The sequence below is a fragment of the Rhipicephalus microplus genome, chromosome 9 (assembly GCF_043290135.1).
Source record: "Rhipicephalus microplus isolate Deutch F79 chromosome 9, USDA_Rmic, whole genome shotgun sequence".
Classification (NCBI taxonomy): Eukaryota; Metazoa; Arthropoda; class Arachnida; order Ixodida; family Ixodidae; genus Rhipicephalus; species Rhipicephalus microplus.
This window is the reverse complement of record NC_134708.1, coordinates 50,802,320-50,827,259: the sequence shown is the minus strand read 5'-3', so window position 1 is coordinate 50,827,259 and position 24,940 is coordinate 50,802,320. Positions and strand designations below refer to the sequence as shown.

The 24,940-nt window shown below is 42.4% G+C and overlaps 1 protein-coding gene across 1 annotated transcript; it reads right to left on the bottom strand.

The window, feature by feature from the left end:
• Positions 1-182: 182 nt before the first annotated feature.
• Positions 183-7,739, bottom strand: LOC119160831 (uncharacterized). Its single transcript, XM_075873629.1, has 2 exons — positions 7,116-7,739; positions 183-262 (listed from the first exon to the last, which is right to left on the bottom strand). Exons 1-2 carry the CDS (start codon positions 7,735-7,737, stop codon positions 210-212), a joined length of 675 nt encoding a protein of 224 aa, XP_075729744.1. The 5' UTR covers positions 7,738-7,739; the 3' UTR covers positions 183-209.
• Positions 7,740-24,940: the final 17,201 nt, after the last annotated feature.

The following is a 24,940-nucleotide window of genomic DNA, read 5'->3' as shown; positions in this document are numbered from 1 at the left end:
GCTGATGTTGATGACAGGTGCTCATAGCAGCACTTTTTTGCTGTGCACTTGAATTCCTGTCTTATGTAATGTTATGATCCGTGAGTACACAATGACACTACTACAACCAAGAAAAATTTTACTAACATTTATTTGTAAAATAACTGCTACAAAATAGAATTCTGATCCCTTTCTTAGTAGATGCATAATTTAGCTAGAAGAAGACAGCATCATCCAACTTCCTGACGACTTGACAACAGGGTGAGTCCACAATGTACTGGACCTGTACAAGATGAAGAAAACAGACGAAAAAAACAACAGATAAATCAAAGAGTTTAAAAAATGGCACCTGAAACTTTCAACTTGCCCATCACAGCAGTGAAAAGACTCCTGTTGTCATATGTATTTTCTGCCTGTTGGTCCGTGGGCACAAGTGCCAGTCTTGTTTATTAATAGAAGCTGCTTAGCATCACTTCATTGCAAGACTTTTCTCTATCCGCCACCCGAGAATGCGCTCTGTAGCGGTCAGGCTCCGCCTAGAGACTTGTGGCAGTGTGACGTTAATGTGGGCAATATATACACAGACTTTGGTTGCTTAATTTGTAGCAAGCTCATTGTGAGCAAATTTCATAGTTGAATTCATAAAATATTTGAATGTTATATTGTAATATAACACTAAAATGCTGAGGCTTTAGAACATTACAAACTCAGCCTGCCTACATTAACAATCCCAGTGCCACAGGCATGCAAGAACTGCTTGCATAATCATGAATGAACTAAACCATTTTGATATATTGACAGGTTCTCAAAAATGACTATTTTTGAAAATTTGATATTCATATTTTTCTCTTAAAGGGCAAGTTACTGTTGCTGAAAAGAAAAAAAGCAAATCATATACAATATCTGATACTTTTTTTTGCAGTTTACAGCTGCACATGGTAAAAGGCTGCATGTATGAGTGTTTGTTGTGTGCCATTCATGGTATTATTTCCGAAATCCTTATTCAATTGACATTTAGTGATCAGCCTATAAATTTTCTTGTTTTTTATTTTTCATTCCGTGCATTAGATATGAATATATTTTAGTTCAGGAAAATTTGCTCAACGAAGGGAAGTTTTTCTGCTTTTGGCAAAAAAACAAAACAAAGCAAGAACTAGTTCTAGAACTTTTATGAAAGAGACAGGTTTGAGGTTTGACGTGATGAGAAGTCAATAAAGAAGGAATGCCACAGAAAGAATTGCCTCAACAAAGGAATTTGGTTCGTTGGAGTAACATACATTTGGCAATGTTTTTATGTACTTCTAGTTAACGCTCCACCACTAGCTTACAACAAGGAAAAAAAATAAGGTGGTGCATGCAGAAAGTTAACTCATCACATAACGTGAAAATTTGACCCAGAACAAGAGAAGGAACAAAGACGAGTGCTCACCTCCAACAAGATTTATCTTGAAAAGCAAACATATATACTCTTGAAATGCAAAAAATAGACAAATCATTCAAAAAGCCCACAACTGCCATGCACGAAAACCTTACATCCTCAGGAAAGACAATTCGTTCCGACAAATCCCTAGAGACAGAGTGAGAGAAAGTACTGATGCAGTTCAGCTCTAGTCTACAAATCTTTTTCGCCACGACAATTTCTCTTGTAGTTTTTTTTTTTCCCCAATGATAATGGTGTCACACAAAAGTGGTTTGGAGCCACACCTGCTGCAGTGAAAGGCCAAGAAACGATTGCGACCATTCTTGAGGTTACAAGGGTGTTCATTGCAGCACGTGTGGCTGCAAAATGATTTTGCGGGACATCATTATTGCTGGAAGAAAAAACAACAAATAAAATGACAAGAGAAATTATCGAGGCAAAGAGGATTTGTAGACTAGAGCGGAACTGCATCAGCACTCTGTCTCGGGCTTTGTCAAATTGTCTTTTTTGAAAATGTAAGATATTTGCGCATGGCAGTTGTGGGCGTCTTGAATGATTTGCCTGATTTTCACATTTCAGGAGTATATATGTGTTTGCTCTTCAAGATAAATCTTCTTGGAAGTGAGCACTCGTGTTTGTTCCTTCTCTTGTCCTGGGTCAAATTTTTGTGCTATGTGATCCGTTATGCATTACCAACATGCCTAACTTCATACTTTCGATCCCTGAAGTCAGTCCTTAAAGGGCCACTCACCAGGTCCCATAACAAACTGTGGAAGTTGTGTATCTAACGGAGAGCATTATACCACAAAAAGTTTTTCAATCGGTTCATTACGAGCTGAGAAAACAGTTTCTTCTTTTTTTAACAGCAGGAAACAAGGATGAAAGGAGGCAAGCTCAAAACCCTTGCCACTCCCCCGTGTAGCCTTCACAAGCCAAATCTCTTTCCTACCCTCTCCAGCATCCAACCAAGAGGTCACGTGCACATGACGTGCTCAAACAAGCCCAACCCTTGAGCGCGCGAGCGGTGTTTTGTTGACCAGCATTGTATTGTGTCTACTGCCTGTTTTTGCGACATTGTTTGGAAATGCTGGCTTTGATGCGGTTGAAAAGATGAGCATAATGAGTGCTCGAATGCGCAGGACCATTAATTTCTTTTCCAGGACAGGAGTCTGCTTGATGCAGTAACCACGGAGACACAAACGCATGCGAAACGCCAGCACATTAGCTCGGCATCTCGTTGCAATTCACGGGAAAAAAAATGCAAAAGACAAACACATTCTTCTATTGCGTCTCAATATGTATCCCAAGTTTTATTAATCTCTTCAAGCAACAAATTACATTAACTACGCTTTGTTAATTTAGCAAATGTGTATCCACCCTGCTAAAACCCTATGTTAGGGTTGCAGTATTCATAAATAAATAAAATAAAATAAAAAAACTACGCATGTCACGTTAAATAATTTCCGTCATGTCACGTGCCACTGTTGGCAGCGTCAGAGCACAGTCGTATACATATTGGACCAACGTCACTGCACTGCTGTGTATGTAGGGCGATTCAAACTTGCACATCATAACCTCCTTTTCTGGGGGCGGGACCCCAAAAAAAAGGGGAGAAGTGTTCGTTTTGAAATTTGACCCATTTCCGCATCGCATAGAGTTGCAATGTTTGGCAGACGTGACCATAAACTCCCGATGTACGCATTGCACTTGTCAGCTCAAAATCGCCAAACCCGGTGAGTGGCCCTTTAAAGAAAAGCAAAAATTAGAGGAGGAGACATGAAGAATGCTTAGAAATTTTGCCATATGTCTACACCAAAATGGAATGCTATTATTAATTAGAAGAATGTATCTTTTTCTTGGCAACCAGCAAACATGACTGAGAACACACGAATACTTTTTTGTCCAAGTTAGCTGCTAAAGAGCCGAGACAAGCTCCGTGAAATCCTCTTGAACAACTTGCACAAGTAATGTCCAATACTACCCCACTATATTGTGGTTGCCGGCAGACACAATGTAACTTGTAAATACTATCTCTTGGCTGTACGCGAGCAGCCATGGAGTTTATGAGGGGAGAGTCTTCGATCATACCATTCTGTATGCATTGCAGCAAATGTTTGCGTAGCATAACTTGGTTAAGGTTCAAAGTTTCTGGTTTTCTGCCTGACGCTATATAATACATGTTGGCAATTGCAAACAAGCCACAGTCAAGTGTGTTGCACTGGTTTTGTGCCTTCATTGTTTGAATGGTTAATGTTGGCAATTGTAATTTTAGAATATGACAGATTTGCCTAACAGCGTCAGGAGGGGTATCTTGATCAATTGAATCATATATGAAGACTGTGTTTTTGTCCGCACCAACATTTGTTACTGTAAGCCAATGATTGGGGTTCTGAACATGCAAGATTTGAACGAAAGGGCCTTTGATTTGAGTGAATTGTAAACATCGGCCCAGAAAGACATCTTGAAAGCCGACACAAGTAGGATACTTTTTCTGAATTAAATACTGTGCGACATTGATTACGCTATCTGATATGGAGGTGCCCTGTACCAGAACATTTAAATCTGCATCTGAAAGAGAATACCGTTTGTAGACATTTAGCATGTCTACTTTAACAGTTGCAAGGCCTACCTTTTTTACTTGATTTGGGAAAAATTTACGCTTCACAGCTCTCACTTTTTTTGGCCGCCCCCTTCTTGCTTTAACCAAAGGTACCACAAGTTTTGTACTGTTAGAATGCCCAAGATAACTTGTGGCAGTAGTTTGTGCTAACTGAGCTGGTGCAGCCTTTATGGCTGCTGAAGTTTGGTTACGAGGAAATGTGGTTAAATTTCTGAAGAAAGCCTCGCAGGACGAAAGTTTTTCCATTAACTCCTTCTCACCACAATTAGATAATACGTTAGCCACAGTTTTTGACATTTCGCAAAGACTCCTATAAGCATAAGTATACTTCTCTTGTGCAGTGTCAAGCTTCACACAGGGTGGTGACTGAATGCTGCTTGTTACCACTGGTGTGGCACTAGTGGTTGTGCAGCTGTCACTCAGGAAATGATCCTTGCACCACCTGTCTGGTGTGCAAGCCTTGTCGAAAAGATCTTGCTTAGTAAAGTCACGCACTGCTAAAATATGTGCACAAGGCAGAGTGTACTGGTTATAGCCAAGCACAATGAAACACTGTACTGTGATCTTGGTGAAACTACAACATAAGAATTAGAAGTGGAAGTGACTTGATAACTTACATTTTTAAACTTCTCATACTGCTCTAGTACTTTACTTGTAGCCTCAGAAGTGCAATTACGAGACAATTCTAGCTGAAATGGGTCATTGAAATCATTTATGTTTAGGTTCAGCTTCATTTCTTTAAGCTTAGAGAACTGTAGAGATAAAGAATCATTATCAATGTAACCTACCAATGCTTCTATTGCTTGAACCAAATGCATGCTTGAAGAGAGATAATTTTTAAACTTTTGATTGTGGCACTCAATGCGATTATTAGTATTATTACCGAATGTAGGAAGGGCTTGCCGATATGCATGTACCCACATTTCCTTACACAAGTGCCAGTTATGCATATAGTAAGAAATGAAATCTGTGAAGTCATAGCTTGGAGGTTAGCAAGCTTATCGGAGTAGTCTTGCTCAGTGGGAGAATAAACTAAGCTTTTTAAGAGAGGAAGCAACTGATCACATTGCTGTCTAGCTTTTTCATTTACCGTTTGCTGGAAACAATGCAACACATGCCACGTACACAAAAGTATGTTAGAATTAGGAAGAATACTGGTTAAAATGCGCAGTTCATTGAGATCTTTATTAATCATCACTACTTTGCAAGCAGACACAACAAATGGGTTGAAATCTACAATTTGTGAACATGGGCTCAACAATTTCAGTCGTCTCATTTCGTAAGAAGGCATAACACACAGGTCTCCCACGACCACGACCATCTTGAACTAATATAAAGTAAAGAATATAACCCTCAATATTCACTTTATACGTTCCATCAATAAATAGAATCTCTGGATACTTTTCCAAAATCTCACGCATGTGCGTTGTTTGAAGAAGTATGAATTGCAGGTTATTATTTTGATTCATTTCATAGTGAATAAGCCAGTTTGGATTACTTTTAGCAAGGTCTCTACATTCTCTAAAACCATTTCACCATGAGCCTGCTCATTGCGGATAGGAATAGAAAATCGTTGCTTGTAATTATTAATGTCCTTTGTAGTTAACTTCTTACCAGTTTTTTGCTCGACCAAGTTTTTAAAATCCTTTGCGCCAATATTACATTTAGCTAAGTCAAAGAATTCTTCTTTTTCTCCATGATTCAGGAGCCTCTTCTGAGGATACAAATCATAATATTCTGTGGGATGGTTATGCTTAGCTTGTAGTTTAGTTATCTTGTAGTGCAGAATAGGCGATTTACATAGGCTTACCGATACTGTCATTTCACAGCCAGTACCATTGTAAGCTTGCTTTGGTCGCTTTCCTATCCCCCTGGGCTTTATTGTGCGACCGTCAATGCAGCTATATTTAATCCTAATATACTCGAAGTCCTTATCTTCTGATGTGAATGGACTTTTATTACTCTTATTTATCATGACTACATGCCTGCCCTCCCTGCACCACTCATCAAAGCTTTTCTTAAAAGAAGGAAAGTTATCAAATTTTGCATTTAAATAAACTTTGCTACCCCCACCATATAGTGTATTTACTGGGTTATTGAGGACAGTTGGGTTGGCACCAGTGTTTACACAAATAGCCTGGGCACCAGGGCTGACAGGCCTGCTTCTGGATGTCAAAGCAGCCTCACAATACTTGTACTGCACAGCTGCAGTGCACCCAGCTTCCATAGGGTCACCAGCCTCTGTGCCAGGATCGCGCTCAATTCGCATGCAATCCTGAGTCAGTGCTGGTAGATGGCTTTTGCAGACAGAAACCTCGTTCACAGCGTCATTCGTGACAGATTCACAGTGAGTCGCGGAACTAACTGAGCAGTCTTTCAACTGCTTGCTAGGAACACGCTGCACCTTTTTAAAACTATCACGAATGACGTTGTGCGAGACACTGGCTCGTCCTTCAGGCTTTCTACCACAGACAGCGGAAGAAGCAGACTGAATCTGTTTCTGGCTCACAACTGCTGTCATAGGTGAAGTGGACCTGATGGACTTGGCAGCTGTCACAGCAAGAACTTTGCCTTCACTGTCTGCACACAGTTTAGAGCTCTGTTCTTGCTTGTGCAGTGCCGCAGCCTTCCGCCGGCTCTTCTTTGACTGCACCAGTTTCCACTCACTGTCGCCACACTGGCCGACAGCCTGTGGCACAGCTGCTTTTCCAGCACTGGCCTCCTCTTCCCCCACAGAAGAGCGCACAAGAGCACTCTCATGCTCCTGTGAGGCTCTCCTCATTTTCCTGTCACAAGCGGTGCTTGCACCTCGACTAGGGATCATTGGCTGAATAGGCCTCTCCCCAGTGTTTCCCTTGCATGGTACACTTGTGCCATGGAAAATGGGGGAAGGCAGGCTGTCCCAGGTCCACCAAGCCTTGCTTCCCTTGCAGCGAACGCGGACACCGCCAACGAGCATAAAGCCAATACCATGAATGGTACTGGCCAGTTGGTCAGTGTCGTGTCTCTGCATGAGAGCACTGCTGGTTTTCCAGACAGGAGCTGGTGCAGCGGAAGGTCCACCTACTGCTGGAGAATATTGAAGTGCATGCATACCAAGTGCTGGAAAATCGACTTCCAAGTTGATGGAAAAGTGCTCCTGCCGAGCCCACCCACTCCATGCAGATGCCTTGGACTCCTTGTAGGACTGTTGGATGTGTCTCCTCTCTAGATGGGTGGACAAGGCACAGGCCTCACGGTGCAGGAAGTCTGCCAGCACCTTGTTGCCAAGCCGGCTGGGGTGGACACCATCCCTGCTCAGGAATCCAGGCCAGCTGTCCACAAGACTATCCAGGATAGTGAAGCCCCTCTCCAGGCAAAGCTGTGCAAGTGCGGCATTCACATTCCTGTAGTGGTCATTCAAATGACAAACATCACACAACTGTTCTTCCCCTTGGCAGTACCGATTCTGCCCCCGAGGAAGAATGGCAGAAAAAGCTACATGCAACGTGGGATTGCTTTCGATGATTCCCTGAGCGAGCTGGCGATATTTGTCCATGCACATGTTGAAACTGTCAACAGTGTTGTTCGTGCCAACATGTACAATGACAACATCAAAACTGGCCAGCTTGTCAGCAATCATTGAGAGCAAGTGCTCAATCCTTATTCCTCTGTGTGCGGCAACGCTAACAGACAAGCCACGGCGCGATGGGAAATACTGGTCGACGTATTTCACCATTGAATCGCTCGCTACTAACACACGCGTCATGTTGCGCACACTTTGAATTTAGAATTACACCATGAAAAAAAAAAAAGAAACAAGAAAGTGAATATGTAATCTAAAACTCGGCTGTCAACTACGCAAATGCAATACGACACAGATACGAAGCACGTTAACACGGATGACCAAAGAAAGGGCCACGCACAGATACTGCTAAATCAGCCTATACGCGAAAAATCACAAAAATACGTATTAGGATGGATATAAACAATGTTAGTAAATATAAAATAGCGGTGAAAATGAGCGGTTGAGCTTAGAAGAAGATGATGTTCGAGGCTTGCGAATATGTAGCAGAACAAGGCCTGTAAACAGCTCGCAGAAGCAGCAACCAGCCGTACTCCAGCAGCAGCAACAACTGAGCGTCTGCTGGCCAGCTGAGCCTCGTTCCGATTCGGTAAATTCGAACAACGTGCTAAATCGGAAACGACGTATGTCATGACAATTTTTGTGACGTCACTTCCGTGCGGCGCAGGAGCCGTCCCTGTGTGGGGATGACTACTGCGTCGCGCGGCGCAGCAGCCATTGCCTTTTTTTTTTCCTTTAAATGGTGAAGTTGAAGACTGGTACTTTGCAGTGAAGGGTTTAATTTTCCCTTGTGCCTTGACTTTAGTCACCAATCAGATAACTTCCTTCTAGTTAATTCTAACCGCCTAAAGTCTATTTTGCCCTCCCTGTCCTGAAACCCGAGTGCTTTGAAAAACTCTGCGACATCATCCTCAACTATAGGGTGAAGCCCTTTACAGAACATTATCAAGTGTTTGGCAGTTTCCTCCTCCCCTCCACATGCACTGCGTACCGCGTATACCCCTTCGTATTTGGCCCGATATGTCTTGGTTCGCAATACTCCCGTCCTGGCTTCAAACATTAGGGAACTACCCCGAGTATTATCATAGATCCTTTTTTCGGCAATTTCCTGCTTAAAAGTTCGATAGATGTCCAGTGAGGACTTCTTAATCATGCCAATTCTCCCCATGTCAGTCTCAGTTTCCTTCACTTTCTTCTTAACCGATAGTTCTTTTTGGTTTAGCCACCTGCTGTTCTTTAAGTATGTACCAGTCGATCTTCTAGTTCGCTTCCTCCACTTTGTATCAACATTCTTCATGTACAAGTAGCTGAAAACCTTCCTAGCCCAACGCTCCTCCCCCATTTCTCTCAATCGCTTCTCAAATTTTATCTTGTTGCTAGTTTCCCTGCCCTCAAATGATGTCCATCCCATATCACCTTGTACTCCCTGATTTGGTGTATTCCCGTGAGCTCCTAAAGCAAGCCTACCTATTCCACGTTGCTTAATTTCTAATCTTGCTTGAACTTCTGATCTCATGCACAATACCACATTGCCCAGCGTCAGCCCAGGAACCATGACCCCTTTCCATATTCCTCTCACAACATCATACCTATTGTAATTCCACAGTGCCCTATTTTCATCACTGCTGCATTTCTGTTACCTTTAGTGCTCACGTATATTTCGTGTTTCCTTAGGTACTCGGTCCCACTGCTTATCTATACGCCCAGATATTTGTATTTATCTATTATTTCTAGCGTGACTTCCTGTATACTAAGCTAACAACCTTCATTATCATTAAAAATCATGACTGCTGATTTTTTTTTTACTGAATCTGAAACCTAACCTATCTCCCTCATTACCGGAGATGTCCATAAATTTCTGCAAATCTTCCTTGTTGTCGGCCATTAGCACTATATCATCTGTGTACATTAATGCTGGTAGTGCCTGACCATCGAGTTTTCCTTGTTGTACGAAAGAGAGGTTCAAGCCAAGTCCCCAAGTCCACTTCTCTCTAATTTGGCCTCTAATCCTTGTAGCTACGTCATGAATAACAAGGATGAAAAGAACACCCCAGTCTAAGCCCCCGTTTCACCTTTGTGGGCTTGGATACCTGTTTTTCCCATTTTATAACTACCTTGTTACTTTTATAGATTTCCTTTAAAAGATTAGTAACTCCACCTTCCACACCTAGTGTGTCCAGTATTCCCTGCAAGTCCTCTTGAACCACGCTATTGTACGCTCCCTTGATATCCAAAAACGCTAGCCAGAGGGGCCTGTGTTCCTTTTCTGCTATTTCGATGCACTGCTTCAGTGAGAACAGGTTGTCTTCCAACCTCCTGTGTTTTCGAAACCCATTCTGCAGTTCCCTCAGCACCACCTAATCCTCTATCCATGCCTGCAGTCTTTCCTTTATAATCTGCATTGCCAGCCTGTAGACCACTGATGTCCCTGTTATAGGACGGTAGTTGTTTATGTCAGCTTTGTCCCCCTTTCTTTCATAGATCATGCTCATCCTGCGAAGTTTCCATCCATCGGGGACTTCACCATTGATTATTGTTCTGCTCACTGCCTCTCTCAAAGTCTGTTTAGACTTCGGACCCAATGTCTTTATCAGCATAATTAAAGTGCCATCTGGGCCTGTTGATGTAAAATTTGGAACCCTCTTCTCAGCCTTTTCCCACTCTCATTGTGAATTCGGAGCCATAGCACCACTTGATCCATCCTTGTCTATTGTGGTGCATAAGGCACTTCTTTGTTGAAATTTTTCTGTCACCCTTGCTCTTATATATTGAATAGCTTCGTCCCCTTCAAGCCTAGCACCTTCAGCTGTAGTTATAAACCTCTGCTCTAGGGTTGCTTCATTCCTTAGTGATTTTAGATGGTTCCAAAATTTCACAGCTGCATTTCTGTCCTTTTTATGTACTTCTGCCAGCCACTGAGTACATTTTCTTGTAATATTTTCATTGATAAGGAGGGATGCTTCCCTTCTACAGCTTAGAAAGATTTCCCATTTTCTGTCAACATCATCTGTCGGTTCACCTCGCTGCTTAGTATGTCTGTGTTCCCGAGAGGCTTCCTGATGTTTTGCTATGGCTCTCTTAACTTCCTCATCCCACCAACTCTTGGGCTTGTGTCTTCTTTTCCGGAGTGACTTGTCACGTGGCTTAGCAAGATCTAGCCCAAACAGTCTAATTAGACTTGTGTATGTATACACTGTTTTATTATCCTCAGTGACTACTTTCTCAATTTGTTTAGTAGCGATTTTTATTTGCCTTTCTGAATGAAAATTTTCCTGTAGCTGCTCATCTTGTCTCCTTCCCACTTTTTCTACTCTTCCAAAACTTTGCTTGATATATTTGTGATCACTACCCCAACTTTTGGAGCCACCTTCATCTATGTGCATTCCCCTGAGCTTATCATACATCCTATGTGACATCGGTGCGTAATCTATCGTCGACTGCAGCCTTCCTACCTCCCATGTTATTTGCCCTTCACAGTTCTCGGTACTGTTGCAAATGATCAAATCATGCCTTTCACACATATCCATGATCATTTTGCCTGTTGAGTCAGTATACCCATCTATATCTTCAGGAAAGGCTACAGCGTTGACCTTCGGTCTGCTGTCGGAATGCTTGCGGACGCGTGGAAGGCAAAAATCCAAGACACGTTTCGCAACTGCTTTCGCCACGCGGGCTTCGTACTAGAAACAGAGGCAGCAGGCTTGCCTGAAGAAAGCGACAGCGTGACTGACTTGTGCCCTCTCATGGACGATATTATCAACGACCTCCACTCTGCTGGTGCTTCTATGACCACGGAAATAACTTTTGAGCTGTTCGTCGACGCTGACAACGAACTCGACTTCTGCGCAGAGCTAACCGAGGACCAAATAGTTAGTCAGGTTATGGCAGATTCAGACAACTTCGATGTCGAAAAAGAGGAACCAACGCTTGTGCCACCTACGACCGCCGAATCGATGCGAGCATTGATGACACTGTCAATGGTGTACAGTGATGACGTGATCTTTGCTCAGATCGAGGCGAATATGATCACATGCAAGCGGAACGCCGTTCAAACAAGGATCAACAAGTTTTTCAAGCCACTGCAGCTCTAAGACAGGCTGCCTGACGGCATCCGCTGTCGGCTGAATGCTTTTTTTTTTTCAACGGCTCTTTTCAGAGCCACCCCACTGATGCTTTGGCAGAGTTTTGGAAGTCTGGTACTTTGACATTGACACTCTTGATCCGAGAAATATTAATGAAATGGTGCGTTTTTTCTTGCATTGAGAAATATTAGCGAATTGGTGCGTTTTTTTTCTAGCATTCATTTTCTCGGACTGCCCGTATTTTCGGACGGTTTTTCGCTCCCTAGAGGGTACGAAAAATCAGCAGTTGACTGTACTGCCATTTTAATCTCCGACTCATAACTGAACAAACTGTGACATAACAGGACAACGACACAATGTATTTGTATAGAAAGGCTGGTGGGATCAATGTTACGACTTCTGAAGCTAGAAACTTCTTGGATGTACCGCAGAAAAGATAAACACAACTGACGACAGGATAGAGATCACACTTGAATCCATAAAATATGCACGGAGTTTGCCATCAGACATTTGTGCCCTTGACATCAACCAGTTTCCCAGGTAATACTGCAGTTGCAACAAACAAAACTTTCAATTTTATTATATGGGGTTTTATGTCCCTAAACAATGGTATGATTATGGAAAAAGGCGTAGCAATGGGCTCTAGAAGTTTTGACTATATGGCGTGCTTTAACAGGCACTGACGTAGCACAGTGCGTGGGGCTCTACCATTTCTACCCCACTGAAATGTGACTGCCACGGCCGGAATCAAACACGCGATCTTCTGGTTAGCAGCTAAGCAACCTCACCACTGTTCTATCGAGGCAGACAAAATCACATTTTCAGCAAGAAATTCAATGCAACTACTGCTACGAGGGGCGATGCCAACACAGTCCTGAAGGCGCCACTGCTACGAAACTCGCCGCTGCCACCACTGTTACGACTCGCACCGCCGCCCACACTGTTGCGAAGTGTGCCAAGGTCACCAGCCGCCAAGGTCACCAGCCGTTTGGTAGCGCAAGCTGAGTGCCTGGACGGTTCCAGGCACTCAGCTCGCGGCTGGTTCTGTGAAGAGCTGATAGACGAGCGGACAAAGCGACGGTGAGTTAAGGCAAGATTTATGTACAGCACACAATAGAAGCGTTACATATTTCGCACTGGGTGCCGACAACTTATGGACTCCAAGAGCCGAGATGTCCTGTGTGACGCATACGTCGGCTCTTCTACGACGCATAGGTCAGCTGCTTGGCGAAGCGCTACTTGCTTTTTTATAGGTCCCGGGCTGATGCCTTACGTCAGCAACGTCTAATAAGAACTGTCGCTCGGTCACGTCAGAATCGTCCAATCGGAACCCACCGCTGGGTGGCGTCATAATCCTCCAATTCAGAGCCGCTGCGCTGGGTTGCACCCAAGAACGAGTGAGATTGCCACGCATTGCGTAAGACTCGCCAGACTGGATGGCAACGATACATCATCGGGTTGGAACTGGACCTATTTGTGGAGAGAGCTCGTCGTGCGTGCGCAAGACAAGCCATTGCACAGGGTTAGGTGACGTCGTTGAGGAGAAGACATCAGGCGGGCTCGCTCGCTGGCATTGATATATATTGCCTTTGCAGAAGCAATGGCAATCGGTGTGGACTCCCAGGCGTAACAGCCCCTCCGCCGCCAGACAATGCGCCAGAAAGACGAGCTGCTTCCACGTGGCTCGGATGTGGGCGCACTCATTTGCCAGGTCCCTTCAGGTTCGCCTCCAAGGCCATGGGGAAGATGTAGCTCCAGGCTCATGTCCGTGAACACATCCCATTCTTGAGGCTGGATCCCAGCTCCACTGGCTTGTCGCCAAAACTTGTCGACCAGTTTCGTGAGTCACTTCAGACGATTTTTGGTCTCAGCACTAGTCGATGGTTCTGCAACTTATCCAGGACAGTTTGACAACAGACAACACACGACACAAGAAGTGCCCTCGGTTACCCAAAAGAACACCAGAAAAAAATATAGTACAACATATACCTAGGTAAATGTCTATTGCAATTTGGTTCCCTCTACATCAAGAGGCACATGTGGGACCCAAGACAACTACAATGAGAACTCACAATTTTTACACGTAAAACCATGAAATGAAATAGAATATAACATAAGTTGGCCCCTTGAGACCGCTCTGAACGAGCGCTCAGCTAAGGCTGTGATGAGGACAAAATTTTACCCCGACTCGCCAGTGAAAAACCGAAAGGGTGAGAAGGTACTAAATAAAATGCACGGCTCAATGCGTCTACATTAGCGTTCAGCCTTCCTTTTTTTGTAGTGAACGTCTAAGTTATGCTGTTGGAGTATCATGCTTCACCTCAGTAACCGGCCACTTGTAGGCGACATGTTATTTATCCAGGTTAGAGGACAGTGGTCCGTTTCGACCACAAACCTCGAACCGGAGACATAAGAGGCTAGCTTTTGAACAGCCCACACGAGCCACGTGCATTCCTTTTCAGAGGTACTGTATGCCTTTTCCCTGCAGCTCAGTTTTCGACTTGAGCACAAAATTGGCCTTTAGTTACCAGCGCTGTCTTCCTGGTACAATATAGCTCCCATGCCGCAATCACTTGCGTAGCATTGAATGATAAAGCCCTAAGAAAAATCGGTTGCCATGAGGAGGGAATTTTTCCTTAGGGCTTGTTTCAGCTTGCAAAACGCAGTTTTCTTTTCTGAGCCCCACAGCACTTTAACCGACTCAGACTTTCAAAGTGCGTCAGTTCGAGGGCTGGCAATGCTAGAGTAGTTTTGCACGTAATGCTGATAGTATCCAGCAAGGCCCAAAAATGCCCTTATTTCAGATTTTCTGGTTGGTCATGGATACTTCACGACGGCGGCTACCTTGATTTCTAAAGGTCTACACCGGCCACACCCCACAACATGTCCCAGTAAGACACCTCGCCGCACCTTAGGGTGACATTTAGCCAGTTTCGCGGTAGGACCAGCTTCTTTCAATTTGTTGAGCATGACTAGTAATTGCCCTACATGTCCTTCCCAGATATTCGAAAAAATGGCGACATCGTCAAGATATGGCAGAGCGAACTCAGAGAGGCCATTAAAACGCAGTTCATTAAGTCTGAAAAACAAACGGGCGCATTTTTCAATCCAAAGCTTAGCTTAAGTGGACGATACATTCCGAATGGAGAAACGAATGCAGCATAGCGGCTAGCATGCTCCATAAGGGGGACTTGCCAATACCCTCGCATGAGGTCTAACATGGAAATACAACTAGACTGTGACAAGTTTTTACCATCCCTCTCCTCTACATTTCGCATCGGGTAAGTTTGGTCTCGAGTTATGGTGTTAAGATGCCGATAACCGGTGCATGGCCTAGGATCTTTCCCAGGCACTTGAACCAATATTAGAGGGGATGTATGGTCACTCTCGCCCAGTACTATGACTCCCAAATCCAGCATTTTATCCATCTCCTCTTTGATGATCTGCTTTTGCACAGGGCAACATCGACACCGCTTGCTTTGAATTGGCTCCTCACAAGATAGCTCGATATCATGTTCGATCACCGTCGTGTCTCCGGGACAGTCCAAAAACACGTCTTTAAACTCGGAAACAATCCTCCTCAAGTCCTCCTTCTGGACTTCACTTAGCCTAGGCTCTAGGTTCAACTGTTCCGAGATCACCAACGATCCCCTTTAGATTACATCACAAGAGGTCAAAATTTCTGCTTCCTCTTCCTCTGAAGCATTAAAAAGCAGATTTACAACCTCTTGTCGTTAAACGTATGATTTCATCAAGTTACTGTGGTAAATTTTGTTCGGCCGCTTTCTTAATTTCACTTCATAATTGGTATCAGAAAACTTCGATGTTACTTTGGGGGACCCTTCCCAATAAACCTCAAGCTTGTTCTTTTTGGACGGCCGCAGCAGCATTACCTGACTACCTACTTCAAAGGCGAATTTCTTCGCCGATTTGTCGTAGTACTCTTTCAACAAAACTTGTGCAGTCTTCACGTGGCTTTCCACAAGATCTTTCAGTTTTCCAAGCCTCTGAAGAAGTTCGAGAACATATGCAACTATATTAGGGTCCTCATCGAACCCCTCCCACGACTCGCTTAGCATTGGCAATGGTGTTATCAAACTCCTGCCATACACAAGCTCTGCAGGGCTAAAACCAGTTCTCTCATGAGGAGCTGATATTAAAGCGAACATAGCGGGAGGAATACACGCTTCCCAGTCGCTTTTGTGCTCATAGCAAAGAACTCTCAGTATCCGTTTCAGAACGGAATGCATACGCTCTACCAGTTTAGATTGCAGGTGAGGGATCGTGCTGTGCACTACTTTTATTCCACATTTATCCAAAAAGGTAAAGGTAAGGCAGCTGGTGAAGACACTACCGTTGTCGCATTGGAGTTCAGAAGGAAATCTGACACGTGCGAATATAGAAACCAGAGCATCCACGACATGAGGGGAATTGAGCTCCCTAAGTGGTATCACTTCTGGAAATTTTGTGGCTACACAGAGGGCCGTCAGGAGGTACCGACAACTTTGCCTTGACTTGGGCAATGACCTGACGGTATCAATTACTAGGCGCTAAAAGGTTCTGTGATAATCGGCACAAGCTTCACAGGTGCTTTCCACTTGTCCGTGTATTTTTCCGCGCTCTGACAAGTTCCGCATCAGTGTACTAAGTCTTCGATAACCAACATGACCTCAAGGATCGCTTGCTTTCGTTTCGCACATCCAAAAATAAGACCAAGTTCCTCACAAATTTCGATGAGTTCCTTCACTTTAAAGTTCTCCATCGTTCACACTAGCTTCTTGCTGTTTGCTCTTGTTAAGAATTTACTTGCCCTACCCACTGTAAGTCTACTAGAAAGACGCACAAGCTATTTCTAACACTACCGTGTTTACACCCTCGGAATGAACTTTAGTTTCAAAGCGCCTTGACTAGGCTGAAAACAATCAAAGCTCACTCTTTAATGCTTCACACAGCCCTTCACTAAACTACTATAGCCTTAGTTAGATTAGTCTAATGAACTGAGAGAAAAACATCAGGCACTCACCGCATCAATGCCGCTGACACCGGCCGATCCCGCAGCTGCCACCACAGTTACGAGGCGTGACGCCAACTATTTCCTGAATGCACCACTGCTACGAAACTCACTGCCGTCGCCACGACTGTTACGACTCGTACCACCGCCGACACTGTTGCGAAGTGCGCTGAGATCACGGGCCGCGAAGGTCATTATCTGTTTGGTAGCGCGTGTTTCTCAGCTCATGGCTGCTTCTGCGCAGAGCTGAGAACACTTGTACCAAGAATGCGCTTATATTTTTTCAAATAAAATAACGTTTTAATAGACTGTGTTGCATTAGCAAACTTCAAATCCCCCAAATAAAAGCGGACCGTCGGACATCACTGTTACCATGCCAAAGGTTGACAGCCTTTACTACGCCGACACAAATACCATCAGAGCGACAGTAGCTGGAGGCACACTAGCAACCACAGCCTATACAAGTTTTCTGCTATCTTAGAGGCCATGCTTCTGCTTGGTTGGTTCAACTGGGCTCTCCTAGATGGGACCGTCTATCTAGCCTAACTAGCTGAAAATTTCACTTATGAGCCACTCATACTATTCCCCATAGTAACGCCAGGCAGTTTTTTTAAAAATATAAATCAAGCCGAAATGAACAAGCATGACTTTTTTATGTCGCTTGATGCACAGAAACCTTTTTCTTTATTGCAGCTAGTTTGATTAGTAGTGATTAATATTAGCCAGACAGTCTCATGTCACCAAGACCATTTTACAAATGCCCCACTCGGGACGCATGTCAAGTGATACATTTAGCTTGATGTCTTGCTAAGCAAAGAACTGCTGTCAATAATATTGCTGCTTTGGATGTCATATTAAGAATTCACTCCGACATAAATCATCATTTGCCTTTAGTGCCCCTTTAAAGCACCCCATCGCAGTTCTCCAAGTGATGCATTCACATCTTCAATGCACCGGAATCATCTCACTCCATCAATCAATCAGTCAATCAGAATTTATTTTGAGCGTCAAATACATTCAATAGAGCTTGGTGCGCACAGACAAAAAAGCCACAGATCAGCCTTGACAGGGTCCTTGAGACCGGGCTTGGCAAACGTGGCATACATAATATACAGTAAAGAAAAAAAGAACAGGCACGTGGCAGTTCTCTTCACTCGAACATAAATGAGCTAATAAAACTGAAAAATGTACACAGTAAAAAGGGAAAAAATGTACACAATAAAAACGAAAAAAAACAGAGACATTCAATGATACAGATCTCAGTTTCAACGTTCTTTTAAAGAGTTTGCATGTGAAAAAGCCCAGATGCAAGAAACAAACTTTCAACAAACGAACCAACATGCGCTCTTTAGTTACTAGTGACGGCAACCTGCTCATAATGTCGCAAGTGCACATTCAGGACCACATAAGATTTGGATACACTGGCTAAATTGAGGTATATTCTTTTTAAGGAAGTATGCATTGTTACTGCAGGAGCACAAAGGGATAGTGGAAGAACCGTGTCGAGAATTTGAAATGCTATGCTTTCGGATATCGTAAAGTACACAAATCTGGTTAGCGATCCAAAGATATACCGGAGTTGGCTTGTGACTACTGGCTTCATACTATCTGCTTATAAAGCATGTTCAGGGCACAAAATCCATACAGAAAACATGACATAAGCCTAAGAATGGTTTGGAAACACTTAGAAAACGAAGTATATTTAGGTACTCTGAACACCACCACAGTGATGATGACAAACAAATAAGAAAAAAAAAAGTATTACATAAGAAAACATGTACACTCTCAGATAAGCAACAGAAGTGTAGGTTAAGCAGAAGCTCATTGTGGAAAAAGTTGAGCTAGGAGACCATGCCGGACACTGTGTCTGTCTTGTGAAATTGCATTTGGAGTGAAAAAAAAACAGAGTCGAAGGCAGCAATTCACTCGAGGCAAGGACTACTAGCCATTGCAGGCAGAAACTAGATACAGAGATACGATAGATTGACAGCCAACTAAAGCCTTTGAGTGATGAAATAAATATAAGCATCTAGGTGAGGATAATTATGTGAACCATTAGGGAAATGAAAAAAGTAACTATTCATTATTGTTTTAAAAAAGCATCCATAAACAAACGGCAGTTTTCTAAATTAATCGGCTTTTCTTCTAGAAAAAATACACATGCTCCAGAAGTTACAGAAACTAGTCAGACTTTGGCAGAGATAAAGTCATTTAAGGAGACACTAAAGAGCAAAACTATTTTGGCATATCAGTAAAGTACGACTTCACAATCCTGAAAACACCGCTATTACCAGGACATCATGCTTAGTAAGTGAGACAATGCGCAAAAAAAAAAAAAAAATGCGGGTGGTGACGTCTCTTTGAGATTCGACACCTAACACAGTGACGTAAGAAATCTTGAAGGCATCTACTATGTAGCTTCCAATTGATAAAAATGAAGTACATTTTAATCTGTTGGTGCCACAGACATAGCAAATGATGTTTCAAAAAATTTTGTCGAGCCAATGACAAAAAAATACCGGTAATACATTCTGAGTTTCTTCTGTAATGCGGAGGTTTTGGTGCGAAATTTTAAAAATCCCAGGCCTGCGCGGAAGGCGCAGCACAGTCACAGCAAAAGCTAAAAGAGCGGCCTTTCAGAGCCTTTTCTAAACATTCATTGGGTAACTGCTGCGGAAACACTATCTGGAAACTCACTACAGCATTAATAATAATCATTTCTGGCTACTAGACCAGCATTCGCTATGTTCTTCTAAGAAGCGTTGTATCCGATAAACACTTGCAAAGAATTTTCTGCCAATTCTTCATGCAGTGGTTGACGATGATGAGGAATTTATGCCTCAAGTGGGTGAGTGCCACAGTTAATAGGTGATCAAAAATAAGCTTTTGTGAAGCATTGGATGCCCCAATCCTTATGCTATATTTGCATTGTGTGACACCTCGTTGTTTTTTTTGCTGTTCTAAAACACTATTACTGATATTAACACAATTCCTTTTCCAACATCAAGCCTGCCTAAGACAAGTTCCAAAAACCTTTTTCCTCAATGGTAGAATATTGAGCTGGCACGCAGCGGACCTTGGTTCGAGCCCCACTGTGTCCTTGGTGCTAGGTTTTTTTTTTCTTATTTCGCTATAATAGTTACGGACACTGGTGGCAGCGGACAATTACATCGCTGCATGTGACCTGAGTTTTGATCTCATAACAGCTTTAATAACAGCTTCAACAAAAATATTGATGATAGTGACACATATGACATTAGATTTCTCAGAGTGCAGTTTTTTTTATTTAAACCAAGTCCTTAATCCTCTTCAGTGTCACTTTAACATGTCCCTTACAATTCTGGCTTGAAAAATTTCATAATGCACTATCAGAAGAAAATATTTTACACTCCCTTAGGCTACCCACCGACATACTTCCTCAGGACAACGCGAAATCAAGGTGCTACAACGTTGCACACATTCAAGGAGGCAATCCTAAATGTGAGCATGACCGCTACTGGGCCAATGGTTGAGTGGCATGCCGTGCCACAAATGTCACTCAAAGCATGCTTTCAAACAGGACGTGCAAAGCCGGCTGTAGAAGCTCTGCATTTGGAGTTAGCTTCAATCTTGACTCCAGCTTTCGCATAAATTGAGCTGGCAGAGGGTGGAGACTGTTGGGAAGGCACTGGCAATGTTTGAAGCTGTCAAACTGATTGGGCGCGGCTTGAGGAGCTTTCAAGGTGCTGGCGGCACCACAGTCCAGTTGGAGTTTTCATGCATGCCTAAAACTGTTGCACTGGTATTAAACGAAAAGTTCTAAAACACAAGTAACCTATTCAAGCAGTTGTCCATTCTTACATCTGTGCTGGGTAAAAATAAGCGTCACTAATCAAAACTTAACCCTGAAAAAGAAACGAAACAATGACTTGTAGAACTATCCACAATTTAGAAAAGATTGCTCACATCATGCTGAAAAATACACTTCATTGCTAAGACGTGTCGGTGGAGGGATGAATTAAATGTATATCTGATATTGCATATAAGATGTTGGATATCCGATTTCGGAGCTTGTTTTCCTACGAGCGCTTCTTTCCATAAGTCAATAACAACGCCGCACAAACACTCAAGGCACTGTAAAAAAGACGAGATTTTCAGTGAAACTATACAACAATAAATGTAAGGCATGCCGTGTGAATTAATTTTGAACGTCTCGACTCTTTACTGCTTTCTTAAATTTAAACACACCATTGCGCACGGCAACTCCGTCTTATGTACAGTTTAAGTACGGAAGTGTCAATGTTAATGTGATATTATTATTTCTATACAGTCGTACCATGGCCAGATAAACACACCTAAGGCTCCTCGCATAATAGATAAACTACAGTGCTGTAGTTGGGCATAGACCCTCGTTTTCGTTCACAACCGAACCCCTAAAACGCGGCTAGCAGACGACGCACGGGGCAATCCACACTTGCGTGTTTCAGCCAGTTGCTGCCAGGCGTTGACGCCGTTCGATCTCGCGGCCAATCATAGCTTGCCTCCAAAAGCGTTTCGTTGGCTAGGTATCCCCTTCTGACAAAGACTGCAATGAATAACAGTTCCACTCATCAACTGCTTACAAGGCAAAACCACATAGACCCAGATGCCAGAAAAGCACAAAGATTTAAAACCTAAAAAGTGAAAATTATTTGAGCCCGGTCAGAAAAGACAACGGTCATAGATTTAGAGAGGTATGCTTCTTGGGCACTGCGTTGCCTTCAGCCGCCTCTGATGCAGTGTAAGTGTGGCAAAGAGGCTTTTCCATGGTTTGTAAACTTTCGTGGTCGACTCTACATTTCTACTTTTACACAACAACTCAAGAAGTCAGTACTAAATACGGCGAGAGGTTTTTTCTTCATGTTAACATTAAAATATTTATCGTTTATCAATAATGCAAAATGCAACATAACATTCCCTCTGTTTTCGTATATATATATATATATATATATATATATATATATATATATATATATATATATATATATATATATATATACACAAACACACACACTGTTGTCTTTGAGTTCATTCAAGCAAAGCGACATTTGAATAGTTCACTACACAAACGTCGGAGCGGGCTCACGAATAAAATCAACATATGTAGCTTTTTAAAGGTACATAATCTCATGACATCAAGGCAAACAAACTATGCCAAATATAAAAGCAAATCCGCCTTATGTCGAACAAAATACACCTAATTAGAGAACCATGGTTTAGATCCCAACCAAGCTGAAAGTTTTTTCATCCACTTGGGACTGCGCAATATTTTATTCCCATGTGCCTCTAACTACCTACCATTATTTTTTTTTATGGAGCATGCGTTGTTTCAGAGTGGAGCACAGTTGTGTAGATAGTCACAGCTCAAAGTGGCCTCTCATTGCACCCTTTCCAGATCAAGCTACTTTCCAGATCTAAATCTACACTGTAACCTCTAGTCAACAAACTCTCGCCCACCTCTCACACTTCCTTCTCTTCCAAGAAAGCTTGTTGATTACTCGCTATTTACGGCCTGTTGGTTTTATGATAACGAGACACATGCAGGGAGAGTTCCTGGTTTCGTGAGAAGGATGCACTGCAGTTGTCACAGGAAAAAGGACGCGTCCCTGTGTGGTTGCGCATGTGTCTCACAAGGGAGATTTTCCATGAGAACGATGCACTGCATTGGTCGCAGGAATATGGACGCTCTCTTGAGTGGGTACGCTTGTGGGTTATGAGGTATGATTTTCGCAAAAATGATGTGTTGCATACCTCACAGGAATAGGGACGCTTTCCTGTGTGGGTGTGCATGTGTTTCACGAGGTTTGATCTTTCTGAGAATGATGCACTGCATACGTCACAGGAATAGGGACGCTCTCCTGTGTGCGTACGAATATGTCCTGTGAGATTAGAGCCTTGAGAGAATGCAGCTGGACACAAGTGGCACTGGAAGGGTCGCTCGCCGGTGTGTTTGCGAAGGTGCCTTCTCATGCTTGCACTGTACTTGGTCACATAAGTGCACTGTCGGCAGGAATGCAGTCCGCCTTGGACGGACACGAGTGAATCGTACCGCTCACGGGATTCCGAAGACAAGGAACCTGCAAAGCCACAGGAAATACCGAAAGCAATCAAAACCATGTCACAGAGACTTTCTGAAAATAAATTACAGCACGAGACAATGACAAATAGTTGCTGCCCTTGTAAATGAAGCATACTATGCAAACCACATGTTACTGTAGCAGTGACCATGCAATGACACAGCATGTTTTACAAAAGTTGCCATTTCTCTCTTCAAGTGTTTCATTTACCCCTTTGTAGGTTGCCCTATATCTTTGTATTAATAATGTTAAGATCGGCTGTGGTATAGTAATATATACTACAAAGGAATAGTGTAAGACGAATTTCAATAAAATCAAGCCATTAGTTTACTGCAAAAAACTCATGGGAGTGTAACAAAAAGGAGCAAAACACTGTCATACTGTCAGCAAAAAAAAAAATTCAGAAGCGATCATTAAAAAATTTATTGAAATCGACACCATTGTAACAGTACAACCACCCTTCTAAAACACAATGAAAAAATGTTCCATAATATTGCAAAGATTAGGTAACATATGAGTGACTTGGCATTTCCCTAACTACTGAGATGATGTTGCCAAAACATTTTCCGGCAGATGGAAAACTGGGATGTATATGTACATGTCGCACAACGTTAATATATACACAACATTCAGTGAATGCACAGGAGCCCTTATTAGATACAAATATGATACTTTGCCTCATTAGCCAACTTTTTTTGTACTATATCGATACATTAAGTGCCAAAACATTGATGTATTTATCATATTTTCTCTTTTATTCTAGGACGATGCTGTACAGGAACTCAGTTCATATTTCAACACATGAAACACAGGAAACAATATACGAATCAAAGAAGTTCATATAAAATAATGTGGAAAAAAGCAAAATATCATAAACAAGGCATCATATGGCATCACAGTTTCGGCGGTCAACATTGATGGTGCGTTTATGTGGACTGCATAGTGTACTAGCGCAATGTAATGTGTATACTAGCACTATTCATACACTTCCCATTAAGGTCTCCACTCTTTTTGACTGAAAACATAATGATACTACACAATACAAACTGAGATATTCAATCACATTGTTTCAGACACTTACATGACCCCACACACATGTAAATATTCCACCTCATCCCAATGTATAACTATACTGAACCATGACAACCACAACAAAATTTTTCCACGCTGAAAAAGCCAGATAAGCTAACATGCTACCTTGGATATATTATGAAACAATGCATTAAACTTGATGCATTAGTATTTATAAGCACCACCTCAGAGGGAAGCTAATTAATGGTAAAACCAAAGATTAAATTAGGAATGGAACAAAGTTAGGTGACCAAAGTGAATAGTGGAACAATTGGGCAAATTTCAGTGACTAAGTGGCACAGTGAATAAAATAGAGTTTGTTGTACACATTATTTTAAGATTCTCTTGAGCAGTAAGCCGAGACATATTCAACGTTTTTACAGAGAAAATGACAACAAACACCAGACAGCTGCTGTATGCTTATTAATAATATATATGTATTAAATACAAACTCAAGGCTGCCACAAACAAGATCGGCAGTTAATTACTTACCAACCTGTTTCTCTTAGTGCATAGATATAAGTAAAGGCATGCCTTTATCAATACCTAACTTAAATCAGTGCTTTGTAAGACAAACAATTTCTTCACTCTGACTGAGACACCCACTCTGTGCCGAACTGTATTACGCTCTTCCCAATTTCAGTTGCCTAACAGTATAAAAGGTAAATTGTCAACTTCAGTCGTGTATCAACAAAAATCCATCAACACGGTCACATCACTACGACAATCTTATGTTTGTAGTGTATTGACCTGTAACATTAGCATAAAATGCTGTGTGATTTGTAAATAGAGGCTGGTTGAATGCATTTCTGGAAAAATCCAAAGCATACAGCATCTTCACTTCTTCATACAAAGAATGAACACACCTGAAACAGCAAAAAAAAATACTGTTAAGACCAGCGCAAACAACATAGTAAGCTCCAATATATTTTTATCTGATGCATCAACTAAGCTTGACGGTTAAAAAATCCTTAATAATTACACTTTTTAATATTATAATTGAGTTACCACTTTTTCAGTAACTAAATAAGGTGATACGAATTTGGGCACTGTATGTGTAACAGAAATATGAAAATGAACAATTGATTGCTAAAGCA

Bases quoted from the DNA above. Each gene is read 5' to 3' on its own strand.
- LOC119160831 (XM_075873629.1), bottom strand. From the start codon at position 7,737: ATGGTGAAATACGTCGACCAGTATTTCCCATCGCGCCGTGGCTTGTCT. The intron at 263-7,115 runs GTATGCATGCAC...CATCTTGTACAG, and splicing joins AGTCGATTTTCCAGCACTTG to GTCCAGTACATTGTGGACTC.